General features: G+C 49.3%; 2 protein-coding genes across 8 annotated transcripts in view; one reads left to right on the plus strand and one right to left on the minus strand.

Moving 5' to 3' along the window:
- Positions 1-4757, plus strand: part of ELF4 (E74 like ETS transcription factor 4) — a 40812-nt gene extending 36055 nt beyond the window's left edge. For all 3 annotated transcript variants that reach the window (XM_033108283.1, XM_033108275.1, XM_033108290.1), the window contains exon 9: positions 94-4757. In XM_033108283.1, the coding sequence (XP_032964174.1) occupies positions 94-898 (805 nt within the window). In that variant the 3' untranslated portion in view covers positions 899-4757. The remainder of the gene's footprint in view (positions 1-93) is intronic.
- A 5102-nt stretch (positions 4758-9859) lies between these two features.
- The window catches only part of BCORL1 (BCL6 corepressor like 1), a 61044-nt gene continuing 53765 nt past the window's right edge, over positions 9860-17138 (minus strand). For all 5 annotated transcript variants that reach the window (XM_033111064.1, XM_033111071.1, XM_033111092.1 and 2 more), the window contains 3 exons: positions 15539-15616; positions 14038-14191; positions 9860-10761 (listed from right to left, as the gene is read on the minus strand). In XM_033111064.1, the coding sequence (XP_032966955.1) occupies positions 10482-10761; positions 14038-14191; positions 15539-15616 (512 nt within the window). In that variant the 3' untranslated portion in view covers positions 9860-10481. The remainder of the gene's footprint in view (positions 10762-14037; positions 14192-15538; positions 15617-17138) is intronic.

Consider the following 17138-nt stretch of genomic DNA (forward strand, 5'->3'; position numbering starts at 1 on the left):
AACACGTTCGGCTCCTTTCCTCCAGTGCCCTCCTTTCTAGCCCGTTGGGAGATGCCTCCTGCCTTAATAAAATCTGTTGTCTGTTTTTCTCAGTGCTTCTCCAGTGCCCAGCAACATCCACCTAGGAGTGACCCCTGTGGGGTCAGGCTCAGCCTTAACCCTGCAGACAATCCCTCTGACCACAGTGCTGACCAACGGGCCTCCTGCCAGTACTACTGCTTCAACCCAGCTCGTTCTCCAGAGTGTTCCGCCTGCTTCGACCTTGAAGGACACCTTCACTTTGCAGGCCTCCTTCCCCCTGAGCACCAGTTTCCAAGAAAACCAGGTGGCAGCACCAGGGACTCCAGTGATTCTCAGTGGCCTCCCCCAACTTCTGGCTGGGGCCAACTGTCCAACTAATCCAGCAGCACCCTTGGTCTCAGGGGCTGGAGCAGCGGGGCCCAGCTCTCAGCCCCCTGGGACTGTCATTGCTGCCTTCATCAGGACTTCCGGTGCCACAGCAGCCCCTGGGGTCAAGGAGGGGCCACTGAGGCCCTCCTCATATGTGCAGGGCATGGTGACTGGGGCCCCCATGGAGGGGCTGCTGGTTCGTGAAGAGACCCTGAGGGAGCTCCTGAGGGATCAGGCTCACCTTCAGCCACTTCCAACCCACATGGTTTCAAGGGGTTCCCACAATCCGAGCCTTCTGGGAAACCAGACTTGCTCTGCTCCTAGCCGCCCCACTGTTGGGCTGACCCCGGTGGCTGAACTTGAGCTATCCTCAGGCTCAGGGTCCCTGTTTATGGCTGAGTCTAGTGTAACCACATCTGGGAGCCTGCTGACTAGATCCCCAACTCCAGCCCCCTTCTCCCCATTCAATCCCACTTCCCTCATTAAGATGGAGCCCCACGACATATAAATGGAGGGGGTGGGCAACTGTGACCCACCAGGCAAAGCTGAGCATCATTTGTATATGGACTGCCTCTAGCAGAGACTGACGAAGCAGCTCACCTGCCCTTACATTTCGGTGGGATGTCAATACACCAGACCCCCCAACGCCCACCCCTGCCTGATGTCACCATAGCCAAGCCATGCCCAGTTTGAGCATCTCTGGTGTCAGACCATGGTCTTCAAGAGCACTAGGGGATATGCTTTTGTCAGGAGTAGTGAGCTGATGTGGTGATGAAAGCATAACCTCCTAAAAAGTTGGTAGCCAGGGGAGGTGCAGGGGCTTCACAGGAAAAGTCCTTTTTTGCCTGGCTGCATTTCACCATCTATGTTCCCTCTGCAGGGAACTTACTATCCCGTATGTGAATATCTCGGTATATATTTGTGTGTACTCTTGGGTCTGTATCATTTCTTTGGAGAGGATGAGGGTACAACTATGAGGTCTTAAAGAATGTGTCTCTCTCTGTGGGTCAGTCGCAGAGATGAAGATTTGTCTTAATGAAAAACATTCTCTAGTTCCCTTTGTACAAACCAAGATTGAGTTGCTCTGAGACTATGGGGTACAGGTTGGATCACCCAAATCTGGAGCAGGTCCAGGGTAGTAGAGCTTTGATTGGCATGTGTGTTGGAGCACATGCAGTTCTAAGGGACAGGAGAAGGCCAAGTCATAAAGAGAGGGAAGGAAACTCAGCCCTGGGGAGTAGCTCCCCAGCCTAGACTGAGGCCCTCTTCCTCGAATCGGCCTCCTTGCCCACCAGTCACTTGCCAGCATGCTGGAACCTTGGCCACCCCAGAGGGCTATGCTGAAGGGTTACACAGGAGTCAAGTGCTCCTCCAGGGTTAGACTCAGCCACCAAGTCCTTAAGCGGAGCTGAATTAATTGAATGTTTGCGCTGAGGTCTGGGGCTGTAAGATCAGTCTTTGCGTCTGGCATTCATCCTGAATCCTGGGTTCCCTCTTGATTAGTTTTGCTCCTGATATTTTCCTGCTGTCAGGCATTGCTGAGGATAGTTGTGTAGCAGTGTAGATTGGGTCTGCTTCCACTCCCATTCATGTATGCCTGCCACAGAGCCCGCCTTCTACTCACTTTATAAGTTTGCCAACCCACCTGCCCCCACCATGGCTACAGCAGGCATGCAAGTGGACCACTGCCCCTCTTCTCCAACTTTCACAACTGGCCCTGATTCCTTCACCAAGAAGACAGAAGTCAACAGATGTGAGCTCCCATGGTACTTCTGTCTCTACATGGCTCCTTGCTTCCCTCTTTCCTCTCTGAGGAAGCGTCAGCTGATTCTCTCTGAAAGACAATTCCTTGCCTTAGGGTCTGGATTCCGTCCCCTGTCCCTTCTTTGAATGAGCTTGCTTCTCTCCTGCCAAGTTTGGGGGCAAGGCTAACAGTGAAGACACGTCAAGCTTCAGAAACAATTACACTGTCTGGTGAATTTGGTTAATGTGAATCGGTGCCTCAGGACCTTTGCTTTGTCCTCAGTGCAAAACCATCCACTTGATCTAACTACCTCCCCAGGCTGCTCTGCTCTCTCTCCTCATCACTGTCAAGCTTACTATCATTCTCTCCCACTCTCTTCTTGTTTCCCTGCCCCCAGGAGGGAACCATATACAGTTGTGCAGGTATATTTATTACATGTCTCCAGCATATGGCATTAAAGTGCCTTTTTCTAATAAAATCAGTTTATTGTGACAATTTCATGATGGTGGAAAGTAAAGCATCTTGAGAGTCACCTTGAAAAACAATTGCATAAAGGTGCTGCATGGGTTAGGGGTGGCCCTGGCCCCCACTTCAACTCCACAGAACTTATCATTTGAAGGTCGCTGATGTCTTCATGGTGACATCAAATGTCTTCAAAGTTCTTGGCCCCTGTGAGCCCTCATAGCACGTGACACTATTTCCCATCCTCTCTAGCACTAGCCAGGCTTAACTGCGCCCTCTGTCGCCTACTCTGAGCCCGCATGTGCTGGCTCTGCATCTACAATTTCAGTGTGACTATCCCCCAGATGTCTCATCCATCCGCTTGGCTTTGACTCAGCAATTCCTTGATGAGTCCAAAATCTAGAGCTGTAGCCCCCATTTTTCTCAGCTCCTGGCTAACATGTCCAGGGGCCTGCTGGACATTTCTACCTAGATGCTGCCAGGCCTTCAAAGACAGCCTGTCTCCCAAAAATCGATTTCGAAAGTCTTTACACACACACACACACACACACACACACACACACACACCTTTCCAAGAAAAAAAAGCTGTCATGACTTGCCTATTTCTGTTAATGGTGCCACCATTTTCCTGACATTTCAGAGCCATCTGATGGCTACATTCATTTGACCTTTCCCCCACCCCCCTCCCCATCTCTTGAAGTCCAGTGCCATTTGCCATGTCTCTCAATCTGGCCCTCTACATTCCCAGAGCCTCAAACTACCCAGAGCTTATCCCCCTCTCTAGACACATCCATAGCCCTACTGTGACCTTGTCCCCTCCAATCTGCCAGGGTGACAATTCTGATCTGCTAAAAACCTTCGAGGGCTCCTCATTGCCTGTGGGTAGGGGTGATACTCAAAATACTTAACCTCTAATCCATTTTAGGCAGCTGGGCATTAACTTCATTTGCTGAATCACGAGGCAGTCCAGGGGTCCTGGAGGAGGAGCAAAGGGGGCATTTGAGGGCTCAGAGCAGGAGTTCCAAAAGTATTTTGAGTTCAGCGTCAGTCTTCAGACAAGTTTCCAAGTCCTTGACCTTCTGGCAAGGTCCTTCATCATCAGGTCCTATCTGACTTCCCCATTCGTCTCTCATACTGCTTCCCCCACCCCCAATGTATTGCTCCAGCCAAACCGATGGACTTGGTGGGCTTTGAACAAGCTTCTGTTCAAATTTCCCACCTCTGTGTTCTTGCTTTACTTGGTTCTGGCTCAACCAGAATGTTCCTCCCACCCCATTAGTACCAACTGAATCCTATCCATCCTTCAAGACTCAATTCATGAAAGCTGCCTCCCCAGAGTTCTTTATTTGAAACTTGTAGTAATTGCCACTCTTTTGGCAACTGACCACAAACAACCTGTGACATCTCCTCTATTATAATCACAAACTGTTACTAAATCTTCAATGATCTGGACTTACTTAGTCTCCCCAATTAGCATGTTACCTTCTGAGGGGTCGGGGACTGTCTCACCCACAGAGGAGGGCACACTACATACAAACCATCTAGTGAGCATCAGCAAACTGATTGAGCTGGTGAGAGATGGGGACCAAACTTTGAGGTAGGTGACGCCAACCTCCCCTCTGCACAGGCACTCACCCCAGGTGCTCCACTGCCTAGGGCCTGTGCTCCCTGGTTCAGTGCCCTCGTGGTTCCCCCCAGCCTCCACACCCAAGAGTTGTTACTACTTTAAACACCCCTCTACCCCTAAAGAAACTTCCCTGTCCAGTTTCTTTCCTAACTCAAAGTGTTGAACTAATCTGATAAACTAACCTATGCTGATATAGTTACGGGAGAGGGCTAGAGGAGAACCTCAGGAGACAGGTTTGTTTTAACCAGGGTCTTGTGGCAATAACATCCCTGCCGGTGTGATAGTTTAATAGTCAAGGGACTCGCTTCTTGCCCCCAGCAGCTGACTTATTACTCCCTCCTCTGGGCTCCCACAGCACTTTGTATATACCTCTTACTGTAGCACTTAGCAAATGGTAGCACCTGAGTTATGTGTTTATATACGTTTCCCCTCCAATAGACTGTGAGCTCCTCAAGGACAGGGACTGTGTGTTAGTCACTGATGTATTCCCAGCGCCTAGCACAGTGCCTGGCACACAGTAGGTGCTCAATAAATGTTTATTGAAAGAATGAATGAGTCCTGTATCTAGTAACAGGGATTTCAGCCCTATAGTATGGCAGGCAAGAAGCGAGGGAGAAGGACGACCCATACTTGGGGGCCACCAGAGCTTTTTCACCTCATATAATACTGCAGGCAGCTGTTTCCTTTGCCCGTGTCTGGCCTCAAGGAGCCCAAGACTGTTTCCAGCTGCGCCTTGCCGTCACCAGGTGTTGCTGGTGACTCCTGAACTCCTGCCCTTTGCTGCTGCACCTTCCTGGGACAGCCTCCTCACTGTTTCCTCATTCTTGGATGGCAGTGATATAAAGGTCAGGCCCGGTGGGAGGGGCAGGACAGGAAGTTATTGTCAGGGACATAGGTCTTTCTGACCCCATCACGTATTTTTAAAGAGGCGTTGCCTCCCGCTCCGAAGTTTCTGGATCCAAGGTAAGTTAGTTCATTACCCGCCAGGCCGCTCCCAAGGCTGGGAGGCCCACGCGGTCTCAGCCCCCGGGAGCCGCGGCCCTGGCACGCCACACATGGGGGGCCTATGTCCAGTAGGGGGCGCTGTGGGACTGACGACAGCGGGTCGCCGGCCGGCGGAACCCGGGAAGGGAACGGCGGCTGGGGCGTGGCCTGTCGCTCCCGGTGGAGTCGGCCGCGGCCGGCATCTTTACGTCCCTGTCCTGACCCTGTGCCCCAAACTGTCCCTGGGCGGCGTCGGCCCCGACCAAGGCCTTCCATTGCTCTGAAACCGAACTTTACCCTGGCCCCAACCCCCTCCACCTTCCAGGGGAAATGTAGCAGTCAATTGAACGCCCTCTCCCCATTGGCCCGTCGCGTCCCGGCCCCGCCCCAGCGGCCCCTTCCCCCCAGCCTCCAGAACCAGCAGGTGAACACGCGGCGTGCCCCGCAGCCCGGCTGCCTCCAGCTCTCTCCTGGGCGGCGGGAGTGATCCCGGGGCCGCCATCCCAGCCCCGGCCGCAGGGTGCCCAGCCTGGCCCAGCTTCCCTCCATGGCCTGCCTTTACACTTGAACGCGGCGCCGCTTTCTACCTTGAAATCAGAGAGCGATGGAAGCGCCCACGACATACGTTCGCCAGCGGAGGGCCCGCACCGCTCTCGCTGCATAAGCCCCAGCTACCGGAGGACCCGCGCAGGACCTGGGAGGCGTCTGCACCCAGCGGCCCGACGCTGCTGGCTTGCCAGTCCCCCTCGCGGTGGAAACCCGCGGTCTAGGGGAACACGTGGAGTCCCGGCCCGCCCCGTGGCGGGGTCCAAAAGCCCCAAGCACCGGGCGCCTCCCCCGACAGCTAAGCAGGCTGCCCTTGGGGTGGACCCACTGTCTCTCTTTCTCACGTCTTGACAGGGGCTGGACACGATAACACCCAGCAAGCTTCCCCGCTATAGGTTAGAAGAATATGGAAGGGGCAGGAGTTTAGTGCCCAATTTGCCCCTCACCCACCCACCCAAATAGGGACGCAGAGATGGCAGACAGTCCTTTCTCCTGGAACGCGGACACTTGAACAGGGCCTCCCTTTCAAACCTGCATCCTAAAGAGGAACATTCTGGTAAGCCCATCATTAACTGTAGGCTCACGACCTCGGCACGTAGGAGGAACTAACTTCAGCTAAACAGCCGTGTTTACTTAGTATGATTCTTTTCTGTGGTCGGTAAATTGAGCTCCATTTGGCAGATGGAGCAAGGAAGGCTCAGAAAGATTCGGCTCTCACCCAAGGTCAGCCTGGGTGGTAAGTGGTGGAGCAGGTGCTTTCCCCTAGGATTAGGAGGTCATTTAATAAGAGGCCACCGTCCTTGCCCCAGTCCCGACGAGGGATGCACATTTCATGTTACTGTCCCTACCTCCTGCCTTGATCTTACCACGCTGTCTGAAGGGCAGTGACAGGACTCCAGAAAAGGTGTAGGGAAAGGAACCCAAAAGCAAGTAAAGAATAAACAGCTGTTTGGTTCCACTTAACTCTCCTGCTTTCTCCAGGGGAATAAAGGGGTGTGCACGCCCACATACCCAAACCCAACTGCCCATGGCTGTCCACAGTTCCCCAAAGGCCCATCGCCTATTCCTTTGGGGTCATTCTCATTTTGCCCACAGCATCTCCTTCCTTCCTTAAAAGGAAATCCCTGCCCCCACTCTTCCTTCATCCTTTCTTTGGAATGTCAAGCAATTACCTTTCCTTTCTTTCCTTCCCTCTGCCTGTCCCACCTCCAACAATTTTTACTGATTAAAACAAAACAAAACAAAAAAACTTGTCACTACCCAGTTTAAAGTTTTCTCTGGTTCCCTATCACCTAAGGCAAAAGTCTAAGCCTTACGCCTTGGCATGGACAGTAGGGCTACTGCACCCTCCCCATCTGTCCCTGTCAACTGAGGCAATACGGAAGTGGACTGTAGTTTCCTGCGTATACTACCCTCTTTGTCCCCAAGCCTTTGCACAGATTATCTCCTCAGTTCAAAGATTCTTCTCTGCCACCCCTAATTCCTACTTCTCTACATAAGTGTACAGGCATCACTTCTCCCAGGAAGTCTTTCCAAACACCTCAGTACCCTTGCCCATCCCTTCAAGCTCCCAGACCATCTTGCCTACCTGAGTCCTTGCATTCACCATATGGCTTTCATGACCTATTGACATGTCTGAGTTCTTAACTGCAAGTGCCAAGCAGAGGGCTGACCTAAAATCAGTACTGTTACAGGGTTATTTGGGAACCTGAGGAAGCACCTATTCCAGAGGGCCTCTGGATCAGAAAGTAGGGAAGTGAAAACGCCAATGAGGACTATTCATGTTGGGGCTCTTCCATCCCCCAAAGGGGATGATGCTCCTCCATCTGGGCAGAAAGACTCGGGTCAAGGCTGCTCCTGGGGCTTGAGCAAAAAGAGCAGCTAACAGTTCTTTTCTGGGGATGACTGGACTCCAGTCAGCCAGACACAGAGATCCCCTGGCCTATACACTGACAAGGCTCTCCAGAGACTTAAGCCATAGTGAGAGACCCTAAGAATTCTGCTTAAAAGGGACTCATTCCAGGTCTGTCAAATATCCCCTTCCCCTCAAACAGTAACAGGCACATTCTGGAGCCAGTGGTCAGAAGGAATCATAGCTTTCTCCCACTGTTTTTCAGAAGTGGCAACAAAGGTTGTAAAATCCAAGGCATCCAGGAAAGTTGGGCATCTTGACTCCATAATAGCTGGGACTTAGGAAACCAGGACCTCAGAAGGTCTGCACTGTGTGGGTGAGCAAGGGGGACACTGGCACACAGTAAAGGCAGTGATAAGACCATGTAGTCAGATGCCTATATGGGTGGTCCAGGGCAGGAAAGACAGACAGCAGGCAGGTGATTTCCTTGAGTTAGAGGATCATTCCTCACAACCATTTGAAAGAGGCCTCCTCCCTCCTAGCCTGCTACTCCTGTGGCAAGCAAGGGATGTGCACGAGCGCGCGCACACACACACACACACACACACACACACACACACACACTCCTAAACCAGTGCAGGTAAGCAATTCTCCCCACCAGCCAAGCCCCCCAGATTTGTCCCTCTGCCTTTCCTTTTCTTCCCAGATCTTGCCCCAGTGACCCAAATGTTCACTAGCCACTCCACCTTGTCCTCCTTTGTTGCACCCTTAAAAACTGAAAACTGCAAAGCAGTATCAGCGTTTCCCCCTCTAACCTCATCAGGATGCCCATCTTCTTTAACCAAGGAAAAGCCAATACGGGAGAATAGTAAAGAGAGACAGGAGACAGAAGCCCTGACACAGGTTTTTCAGTATGCAAGTGTTTTTGACTCCACAGCCAGTTGCTTAAAATGAAACATAAAGGGCAGCCAGAATACACACCCAAATGCAAAAAAGTAAAGGCAAACATAAAATAAACCACAAAATACCATGAACCCCAACAAAACCAAAAAATTAAAACCCAAAACCCCTTTATATATATATATATATATATATATATATATATATATATATATATATATATATGGTATGTTTCAAAAGGGAGAACAACTGTTCAAAACCAAGGGGGCAGTATGATGGGAGTGGGGAGCAGTCCTACGGAAGGGGGCTGAGAACCTCCCCCTGGGAACCAAGAACAAACAATACATAGAAAAGAACCACCAATGCTCCCACATGGGTCAGGAGTCTCCAGAGAACAGATTGTCCTATCCCCAAACTGGCATATTTTTGTCTTTTTTTTCCATTTTCTTCTTTTGTTGTTGTTTTAGCACCTGTACAATAAAACTGTACCATCTCCAACCAGAGCCGGCCACAGTGAGGCCCTCCCGCCTTTGGATGGCACATACTCTACAAGGATTGTTCGGAAAAATAGCAATTGGTAGAAAAATAAGAACAAGAATGGGAAAGACAATGCCACAGAGGGGGGCGGGGACAGGGAAGCAGCCCAAGCTCCTCCCTCTCTCTCCCTGAATTAGCCCAATGCTGGAGGCCCAAGGCCAAGCTCTCAGCCTGGTTCCCTGCCTGAGACAAGTCTGCTGCCCTCACCTAGGAAACAGCTGAGGCCTGGATTTCACATCTGGCAGTCAACCAAAGAGCCCTCTACAGATTCCAAGGAAGAATGGAAGGCAGAGGGAGAAGGGGGGAGGAGAGAGAGAAGAGAGAGGAAAGGGGTGCTTCGAGTCTGGTAAGAAGAAATGGGGGGCATGAGCTGGGAGTTGAGAGGTTGAGTATCCAGAGAGGGTGAAGGCAGACCTGTGTGAGGTGGCTAGGGGTGCAAGGGGAATAGCTGCAGGAACAAACTCATATTGTGCACTCTGAGGGAGCAGAAGAAAGCATGAGGAGGGGGCAACCTTATCCTTCAGGCCCATTCTCAATTCTCCTTTATTAAAGTAACTCATTAACCCCTCACTCCCACAATCCTCGCCCATCCCCAGTAAGCACTAATCTCAAGATATCAGGGCTGCTGCAAAGGGCAGGGGTTGGTGAAATGAGAAAAACTGGGGGTGGGGGAGCACCAAAGCCTCAGGATTTACCCCCAACCCCCAGCCCTTGGCCAGCACCAGCCATCTTCATCAGTCATAAGTCGATGGCCACCCACCCCTTTCTGTCCCCTCCCCAGTGATGGGGGGGAACCTGGGAGAAACTCTCAGAGGGAGGGAGGGAGGGAGAGAGGGAGGGAGGGAGCAGCTCCAGAGCTTATCAAGAAAAACAAAGAAAGGAGGTGAAGAAAGTCCCTCAATACAACAAGTTGTCTCAAATCATCACAGTGATATAGACTTATCAGAAACCAATGAAACAATACAAATTAAATACTAATAAAATAAATACTATGGAAGACAGAAGAACAAAGGGGAATAGAGGGGGCGCTCAGAGATTTAACTTTTCTCATTTCTCCTCCAGGCAGGCCACAGCCACCCAGGGCCAAGGTTTTGTCTTGGTCATACACAAGGAGGCCAGTCTAAGGGAACCTGGTGCCACCTCCCACCACCCCAGAGACCTCTTGTCCTCAGACGTGGAGTTCAACTTTCCACCCTCATCACCAACCACACAACAATAATGATGACAGGGAGATGAGAACTAATTGTAACCTGCCCTCCCCCCAAAAAATCCAGTCACTAATGCTGGCATTGATAAGGCGGCTTCTTGTTGGTCCGTATTATTGCCTCATTCTGCAGTCTGGTGCTCGGCGGGGGGGGGGGGGGGGGGGGGAAAGGAGGTGGGGAAGGGTGGGTGAACTTGGGAGGAGAAAGAAGAAAAGGGAGGGGCCGTTTTCCTGGTCAACTGTTCCAAGGCTGGAACTCCACCTCAGACCCTAGGAGCCGAAGTAGCTCGGGCTCATACCGCACCAGCTCCACAGTCTCAGAGGAGCCTGGGGGGCATTCGTCCATGCCTCCAGGCCTCTCAGCAGGGGTCAGCAGCTGACTGGAGACCACCTGCCTGTAGAACTCAGCCTTGGGCAAGGTGGTAATTTCAAAGTGCGGGAACCGAGCCTGAAAGATCCTTGAGGAAAGCTTCAGCCTCTTCAGGACATCGGTAAAGAGAAACCAGTTGCTGGGCCTGGAAAAGGCAAGGATGAGAATTAGGGAAGGAGGCTGAGGGGAAGTGGCGGGGGTACTGGGACCACTCTGGAAGACCCAGGAAGGCTGTAAGTCTGGCTACCCGCACTAAACTGGACGCTTCTTTGGTGTAGCTAAGGCAAAAATTTGCTACTGCCCCCTCTGTTGGCTGGCCCAGCTTTCAGCTAAATGGCGAGCACTCAACCCATAACTGACCTCTTCCAAAAAGTGGGAGCAGGAGGGAAAGGGGTCTTCCAGAAGCTAAAACTCTTAGCAGGCTTCCTGAGGCCTTACCTACAACCATGACCTGGAATTTATCATCTGCTAGGACCAGTTCCTCCCCACCAACCCTTGCCAGCCCGGGCTGGTTTCCCTTTCCTGTTCTCACTCCTGCTTCCCTTGCCTCCTTGTTCTCCAAAATCTTCCCCAGCAGAGGGGGGCCATGGAGAAAGGCCGACACTGCGGGTAATCCAAAAGGCATTTCTTTTTGGCTCTGGAATGCATTAGACAAGATTTTTTTTTTTTCTCCAGCGGCAGCACCATCGTTTCTGCAGGGCTGGAGCTCACATTACAGCAAGTCTGCCTTTGCTGAGCACACCCGACTGAGTGGCAGGCTAGGGACAGCTGGGAGGGGTGCTGGAGAGGCCGGTCATAGGCCAAACGTTGGCGTTGACTAAACCAGGAAGAAATGCTGCATCCTCATGTCAGTGGTCTCTGTTTCCTGGGCTTTCCCTTCTTGCCATTTACTGTCCCAGGTCTGGTCCACACCAGTTTTGGCCTGGACTATATTACATCAGCCTCCTAACTGCCAAGAGTCACTCTTCTGCCCTCCCCTGCACCCACACTGGAACCTCTGTTACTATTAGTTTTCTAAAAAGAAAATCTGACCTGTTCATTCACTCCCTAAACAGCTTTCAATGGATCCCCAGTACCTCCAGCAAAAAAAAAAAAAAAAAAAAAAATCCAAATTCTTTCACATGATATTATGCAAGACCTTCCAAACATGACCCCATTCAACCTTTTCAGCCCAATCTCCACTCAATAACGCACACACACACACACACACACACACACACACACTGTATCCCCCACTCTACCAAGTGCCAGCCATTTGAGGAAGGACGAGCCCTGCTTTATGAACGTGTATGTCTTAGTGCCTTTTTCTCATGCCATGCCCTCCTTCATCCTCTCCTCTCCAGCCCAGATCAGATGCCATATCACCCATGAAGACTTCCCCCAATGTAATTGGTTGCTCGTCCCATCTTCCAGTCTCTGGCACTTGGTTCACACCCCTATTATACTGTTTTTAATGGAGCCCATTTTGGAAAGGATACAAAAGAAACGTAAACTTTGGTTCTCTCTGTGGCATAGGAATGGGGGCTCAGGGTGGGCTAGAACTGTTATTTTTTACTTGACACTCTTCTGAACTGTTTGAGTTGTTAACAATAATAAATTTGCTTAGGACATTTGGCCTTTTATTAGGGTTAATTTTATACTTGTCTGTCTCCTCCACTAGACTGGAGACTCTCTGAAGGCCAGAACTGTATTCTGGTCCTCAGAATCTGACCTGGTGCAACTGCTTACGACATGTTTATGGAACTGAAGGTTCTGTACTGCACCTAAAACTTCTACTGAGACCCACAATCCTTATTCCTAAAATGCAACATTTCTTCCAAATGAGCACAAACTCTGTCATCTCACAATCAGAGAATGGAGTGTTCTGGGGTAAGAGAAAGGGACTACAGATACCATACACTTGGAACCTCACCTTCAAAGAATGCAAAAAACCCCAAAACATTAACATGAAAGATCAGAATTCAGTTTTGCTTTGACGATACAGAAGTCACTTCTGAATGCTACAGGGCCTTAGAGTCATTGTTCTACACCCCCTACTACTTCTTGCAAAACAAAATTTTCACATCGTGCTGCAGCTGTGGGGACGGACAGATTCAGAAGAGGTGCTGGAGGATGTAACGTCAGGAAAAGCAGCTTTGGCAGCACCTAACTCTCAACCGAAAGCCTGCCTGCCACCTGCTTGCTAAGTGGTGCACAGCCCTGGTTGCCGGTGTTCTGTCCGCACCTAAAGCATACTACCCTGGTCCTTTTAATGCCTGGGGCCCCAGATCCTGTTTCAGAGAGGGAGGTGCTGAATACTTTGGAGGAATTAACTGTGCAATACTATATCTCAGAGGTCTAACCCTGCCCTCAGGATCAGCTTATGTGCAGAAGAATAAGGACCAAAAGCCCCTGAAACTTGATCTCTACTAGTATCATCATATAGGCTAGTTTAATTCTTATCAGTTCATGAGGGAAGGTATGCAAAGAAACTGTGGTCAAGTGGTTAGAGTCGTCAACAGAGGGGCTCAGTTGAATGGTTCATAATCCATTGTCCACGCCTTTCTTTATCATGTGCACTTCATGCTCTTTCACTTAACAAAAAGTAGGATCTGATATTTTAAGAATAGATATCAAAAAAAGTATCCTTAAAAGTGTTTGCAAAGATATTTAAAATATGTGAATAGACCAAAAAGAAGAAAATACTTAATGATGGAGGCTAAGAACAAAAGGACAATTCATCCTGCATCGTCCTAACCAGCACTGCCACTTGTTGCCATACAGTGAACCCAACAAAAACCACAGCCCTGCAGTCTGTCCAGCTCCCTTCTGAATCATCAAATAAAGATTAAATTGGGTTCAGTCTAATGTTAAGTGTCAGGTATATTCTAGTCTCCAAAAGTGGGTGAACCCTGTTATAAATACATAGTAGTCTGAGATGACAGCGCCGTTGTCATTATCTTGCCAGCATTAAGGCTATGAGAAACCAGCCTGTAGATTACTTATGGACCATTGGCCCCATAGTTATGGCAACCATATGTCCCGGCTTTTCCAAGATTCTCAATTTCAGAATTCTGTCTCGCTGTCCCAAAACCACAAAAATGTTCCAGAGATTCTAATAGTTCATCAGCCCAAATATCTCCCAGATTATCTCTTACACTCAGGTACAACGCAAAAACCCTTTAGAGAGTGAATCTAGATCTGGGGTTTGGGAAATAAATACAGTCAATGTATCTAGAGCTTACAGCTTCTATTATGAACATAACCAATCTGGGCTGGAAAGTCAGGCTGGCCTTGGTCATATATATTATCTTTCCCATGCTCCAGCATTTGTTCTCCAGGTTTCAGCTTCCTTCTGGAGAACTCTACCCTTCTCAGGGAAGCAGGCCAGGGGTTGCCAGGATCCTGGTCCTCAGTCCCCATAGATCTCTTAGACACTTACCCGTGGGACACTGACACTTGGAGGTTGTAGCAAGGGAGAAGAGGCTTGTCTGAGAACTCAAACATAAAATCATCCTCTTCCCCATCATCTCCTTCTTGATCAGAGTTCCCAGGGGGATTATGTAGGAGGTCACAGGCAAACCCGTCTTTTTCCTCTATAAGGAGAGCACACAGGGAATTAGGAATTAGCTACATGCACAAACCGAAGAACAGAAATGCTCCAACGAGACAAAGGGTTATGAAGGTGGGTGATTATCTCCTGATAAACAAGTCCACAGCCCCCTGGCGTGGGCCAAGGTGTGCTAATCCCATAGTTCCCATCCTTGGGAGAGCACATGAACGTTCTAGTCTTGGAAGACAGTATTTTGTGGCCAGAGATTCATTATACTCCTCCACATTTCAATCGGAAAAAAGCAAGGTGATGCGAAGGATGAGCTGCTCAGCTGTTGGAGATGGAAGCCTAAAGATACTCCCACAGTCAAAGGCAAGGTAAATACATCTGTCCTTCAGGGCACCAGTTTTCTCAGTGGTTAGAGCACAGTGCTCATAACACCAAGGTCGCCGGTTCAATTCCCACATGGGCCAGTGAGCTGCGCCCTCCACAACTAGACTGAAAACGACTTGACCTGGAGCTGAGCTGCGCCCCCCCACAACTAGGTTGAAAACAATGACTTGACGTGGAGCTGATGGGTCCTGTTTTTACACACTGCTCCCCAATAAAATAAAAGAAAGAAAGACAGAAAGAAACACCTGTCCTTCACTTCTCACAGCTTTCCCAAATCATCCTGATTGCTTGCTGGGATCCCTAAAAGCTTGGATGGGGCTCAGACGGTTCCCTTCCCCCAGCCACGTGTCAGCCACGTGTTTGGGTATGGCTTGTTTCACTCCATCCCAACCTCCTGCTCTAGCTTCCTTCAAGCTCAGGGGTGGGTGCCTCCCTCAATCTGCAGCCCTTGGCCTGATGGTGAATGCCAAATGACTGACACAGATAAAGACTGGCTGCTCTTCCAAAAGAAGAAAGCTAAGGGCTCGAGAGACAGCAGCTATCTCAGAAACTGTGCAATGTAGGGGCAGGGGCGGGAGGAAATGGCAGCTGCCAGATGAGGAGTTAGATCCCTCTTGAGTGTGCGAAATGCCACATGAGGTGACAATGTGCATAGGGGCGGGGCTTCTGGCAGGATTAGGAAAAAACAAGGGAGGAGAAAGGGATCTTGGAAGAGAGAGAATTAAAAATAAATACCTAGGATAGAGAGCAGTAGAGGGCTAATGAGCGATAGCTTTGTCCAAATCAATGGCATCTCCTGATTTAGGTCAATGAGTTCTGAGTCTGGGGGAGGTATACACTAGGGTTTGGGCTGAAAGGGTCTGTAAGATACTAACAGGGGAAGAAGGGCTACCTCCACAGGGTCACTCCTGCCTTTGAAAAGAATCAGTGAAACCCAAAGGAAATCCTGCATCTCTGAGCCATGGGAGAGGAGAGGGGAACCCCACTGAAAGCTTACCCAATACAGAACTGCTGTAAAAGTCCCAGGATACACCAGGATCACCCTCTGCCCGGCCCTGAAGATCCGAAAGGTGATCTGATGAAAGAAGAGAAGGCAGTGAGACAAAGAGGGTAGGCTGGAGAAAGAATCTGGAAGCAAAGTACGTCCATGTGGGGCTAGGAGAATGGGAGAAGGGAAGGACCACAAGAGGGGCCGGGAGTGACAAGAGAGTGATATGCTTCCAGCTATCAATCAGAGGTTGCAAACCAGCAGCCAGCAGCCAAAGGCAGCCCACTGACCACCTGGGGTTTGGCCCAGTGTTTTAAATAAACAACAACAATAATAGATTAGCATCCATCATTTTAAAATTGAAAAATTTCACTTAAAAAATCCAGATTTCCAACTTTTCTTGAAAAAAAAAATCAGATCTGGCAACACTATAGCCACATTCCTGCATGTCAACAGTTGACTAGAGGGAGAGGCGACATGTGCTGCTCTACAATTCAACAGTCCCCACCCAGCCTGCTCTGCTCTCTTACATGAAGGCATTAGGTCTGGGATCCCTGCTTTAAATGGTGTAGGGAATTACTCTCTAAGCAGAATCCTAGACCTACCATAAGATTTTAATTCCCTGCTGGTCACAATGTTCATTTATCCAATAATGATCTCCCCAAATTCAAAGTAAGATAAGGAAGCACAATTCCTCTGTTTCATATTTGAAAAATATGGGGGAGATGGCCAAGTTTATCCTGACAGAAACCTTTTGCTTCCACTCCTAGGTACAGACCCAAAAGAATTGAACACAGGTGTTCAAACAAAACTTTATACATGAATGTTCATAGCAACTCTATTCACAATAGCTCCAAAGTGGACACAACCCAAATGTCGTTCAGCTGATAAAAGGATAAATAAAATGTGGTATATCGAGACAATGGAATATTATTCAGTCATAAGAAGGAATGAAGTGCCAATATATGCTACAATATGGATAAAACGTGAAAACATTACACTAAGTGAAAGAAGCCAGACACAAAAGGCTACATATTGTATGATTCCATGTATATGAAATATCCAGAACAGGAACATCTATAGAGATAGAAAGCAGATCAGTGGTTGGGAGGGAACAGGAAATGGCTGCCTAATGGGTACAGGGTTTCCTTTTGGGGTGATAGAAAAATTCTGAAACTCAATAGTGGTGATAGTTGCACAACATTCTGAATGTACTTAATATCAATCAATTGTATACTTTAAAATGATTAAAATAGTACATTTTATGTTATAAGCATTCTCCTACAATAAAAAAAATTTGAACCACCTTTTGCTTACTTGATCTGAGGACAGATATTAGGTCACCCTTTAGCCTCCTTGTTTCCTAGCTAAGCATCATCTAGTGGAACTGTTTCACCTCTGAAACCCACATGGACAAAAAGCAGATTTTCATGACAAATTCAATTGTGTCATTTGTGGGTACGTGGCCTAGCAGTTGTCAATATGCCAACTAGTACAGTCGGCAAGCTGATTTAGCTGTGTATGGGTGCCACCAGCCCTCAAGTGATACCTGGGCAACAGAACAAGAGAGAGTCCAAAGGGCACAGGTGAGGTGAGGGTGTCCCCTAAA

Source organism: Rhinolophus ferrumequinum, chromosome X (assembly GCF_004115265.2).
Source record: "Rhinolophus ferrumequinum isolate MPI-CBG mRhiFer1 chromosome X, mRhiFer1_v1.p, whole genome shotgun sequence".
In the NCBI taxonomy this organism is placed as follows: Eukaryota; Metazoa; Chordata; class Mammalia; order Chiroptera; family Rhinolophidae; genus Rhinolophus; species Rhinolophus ferrumequinum.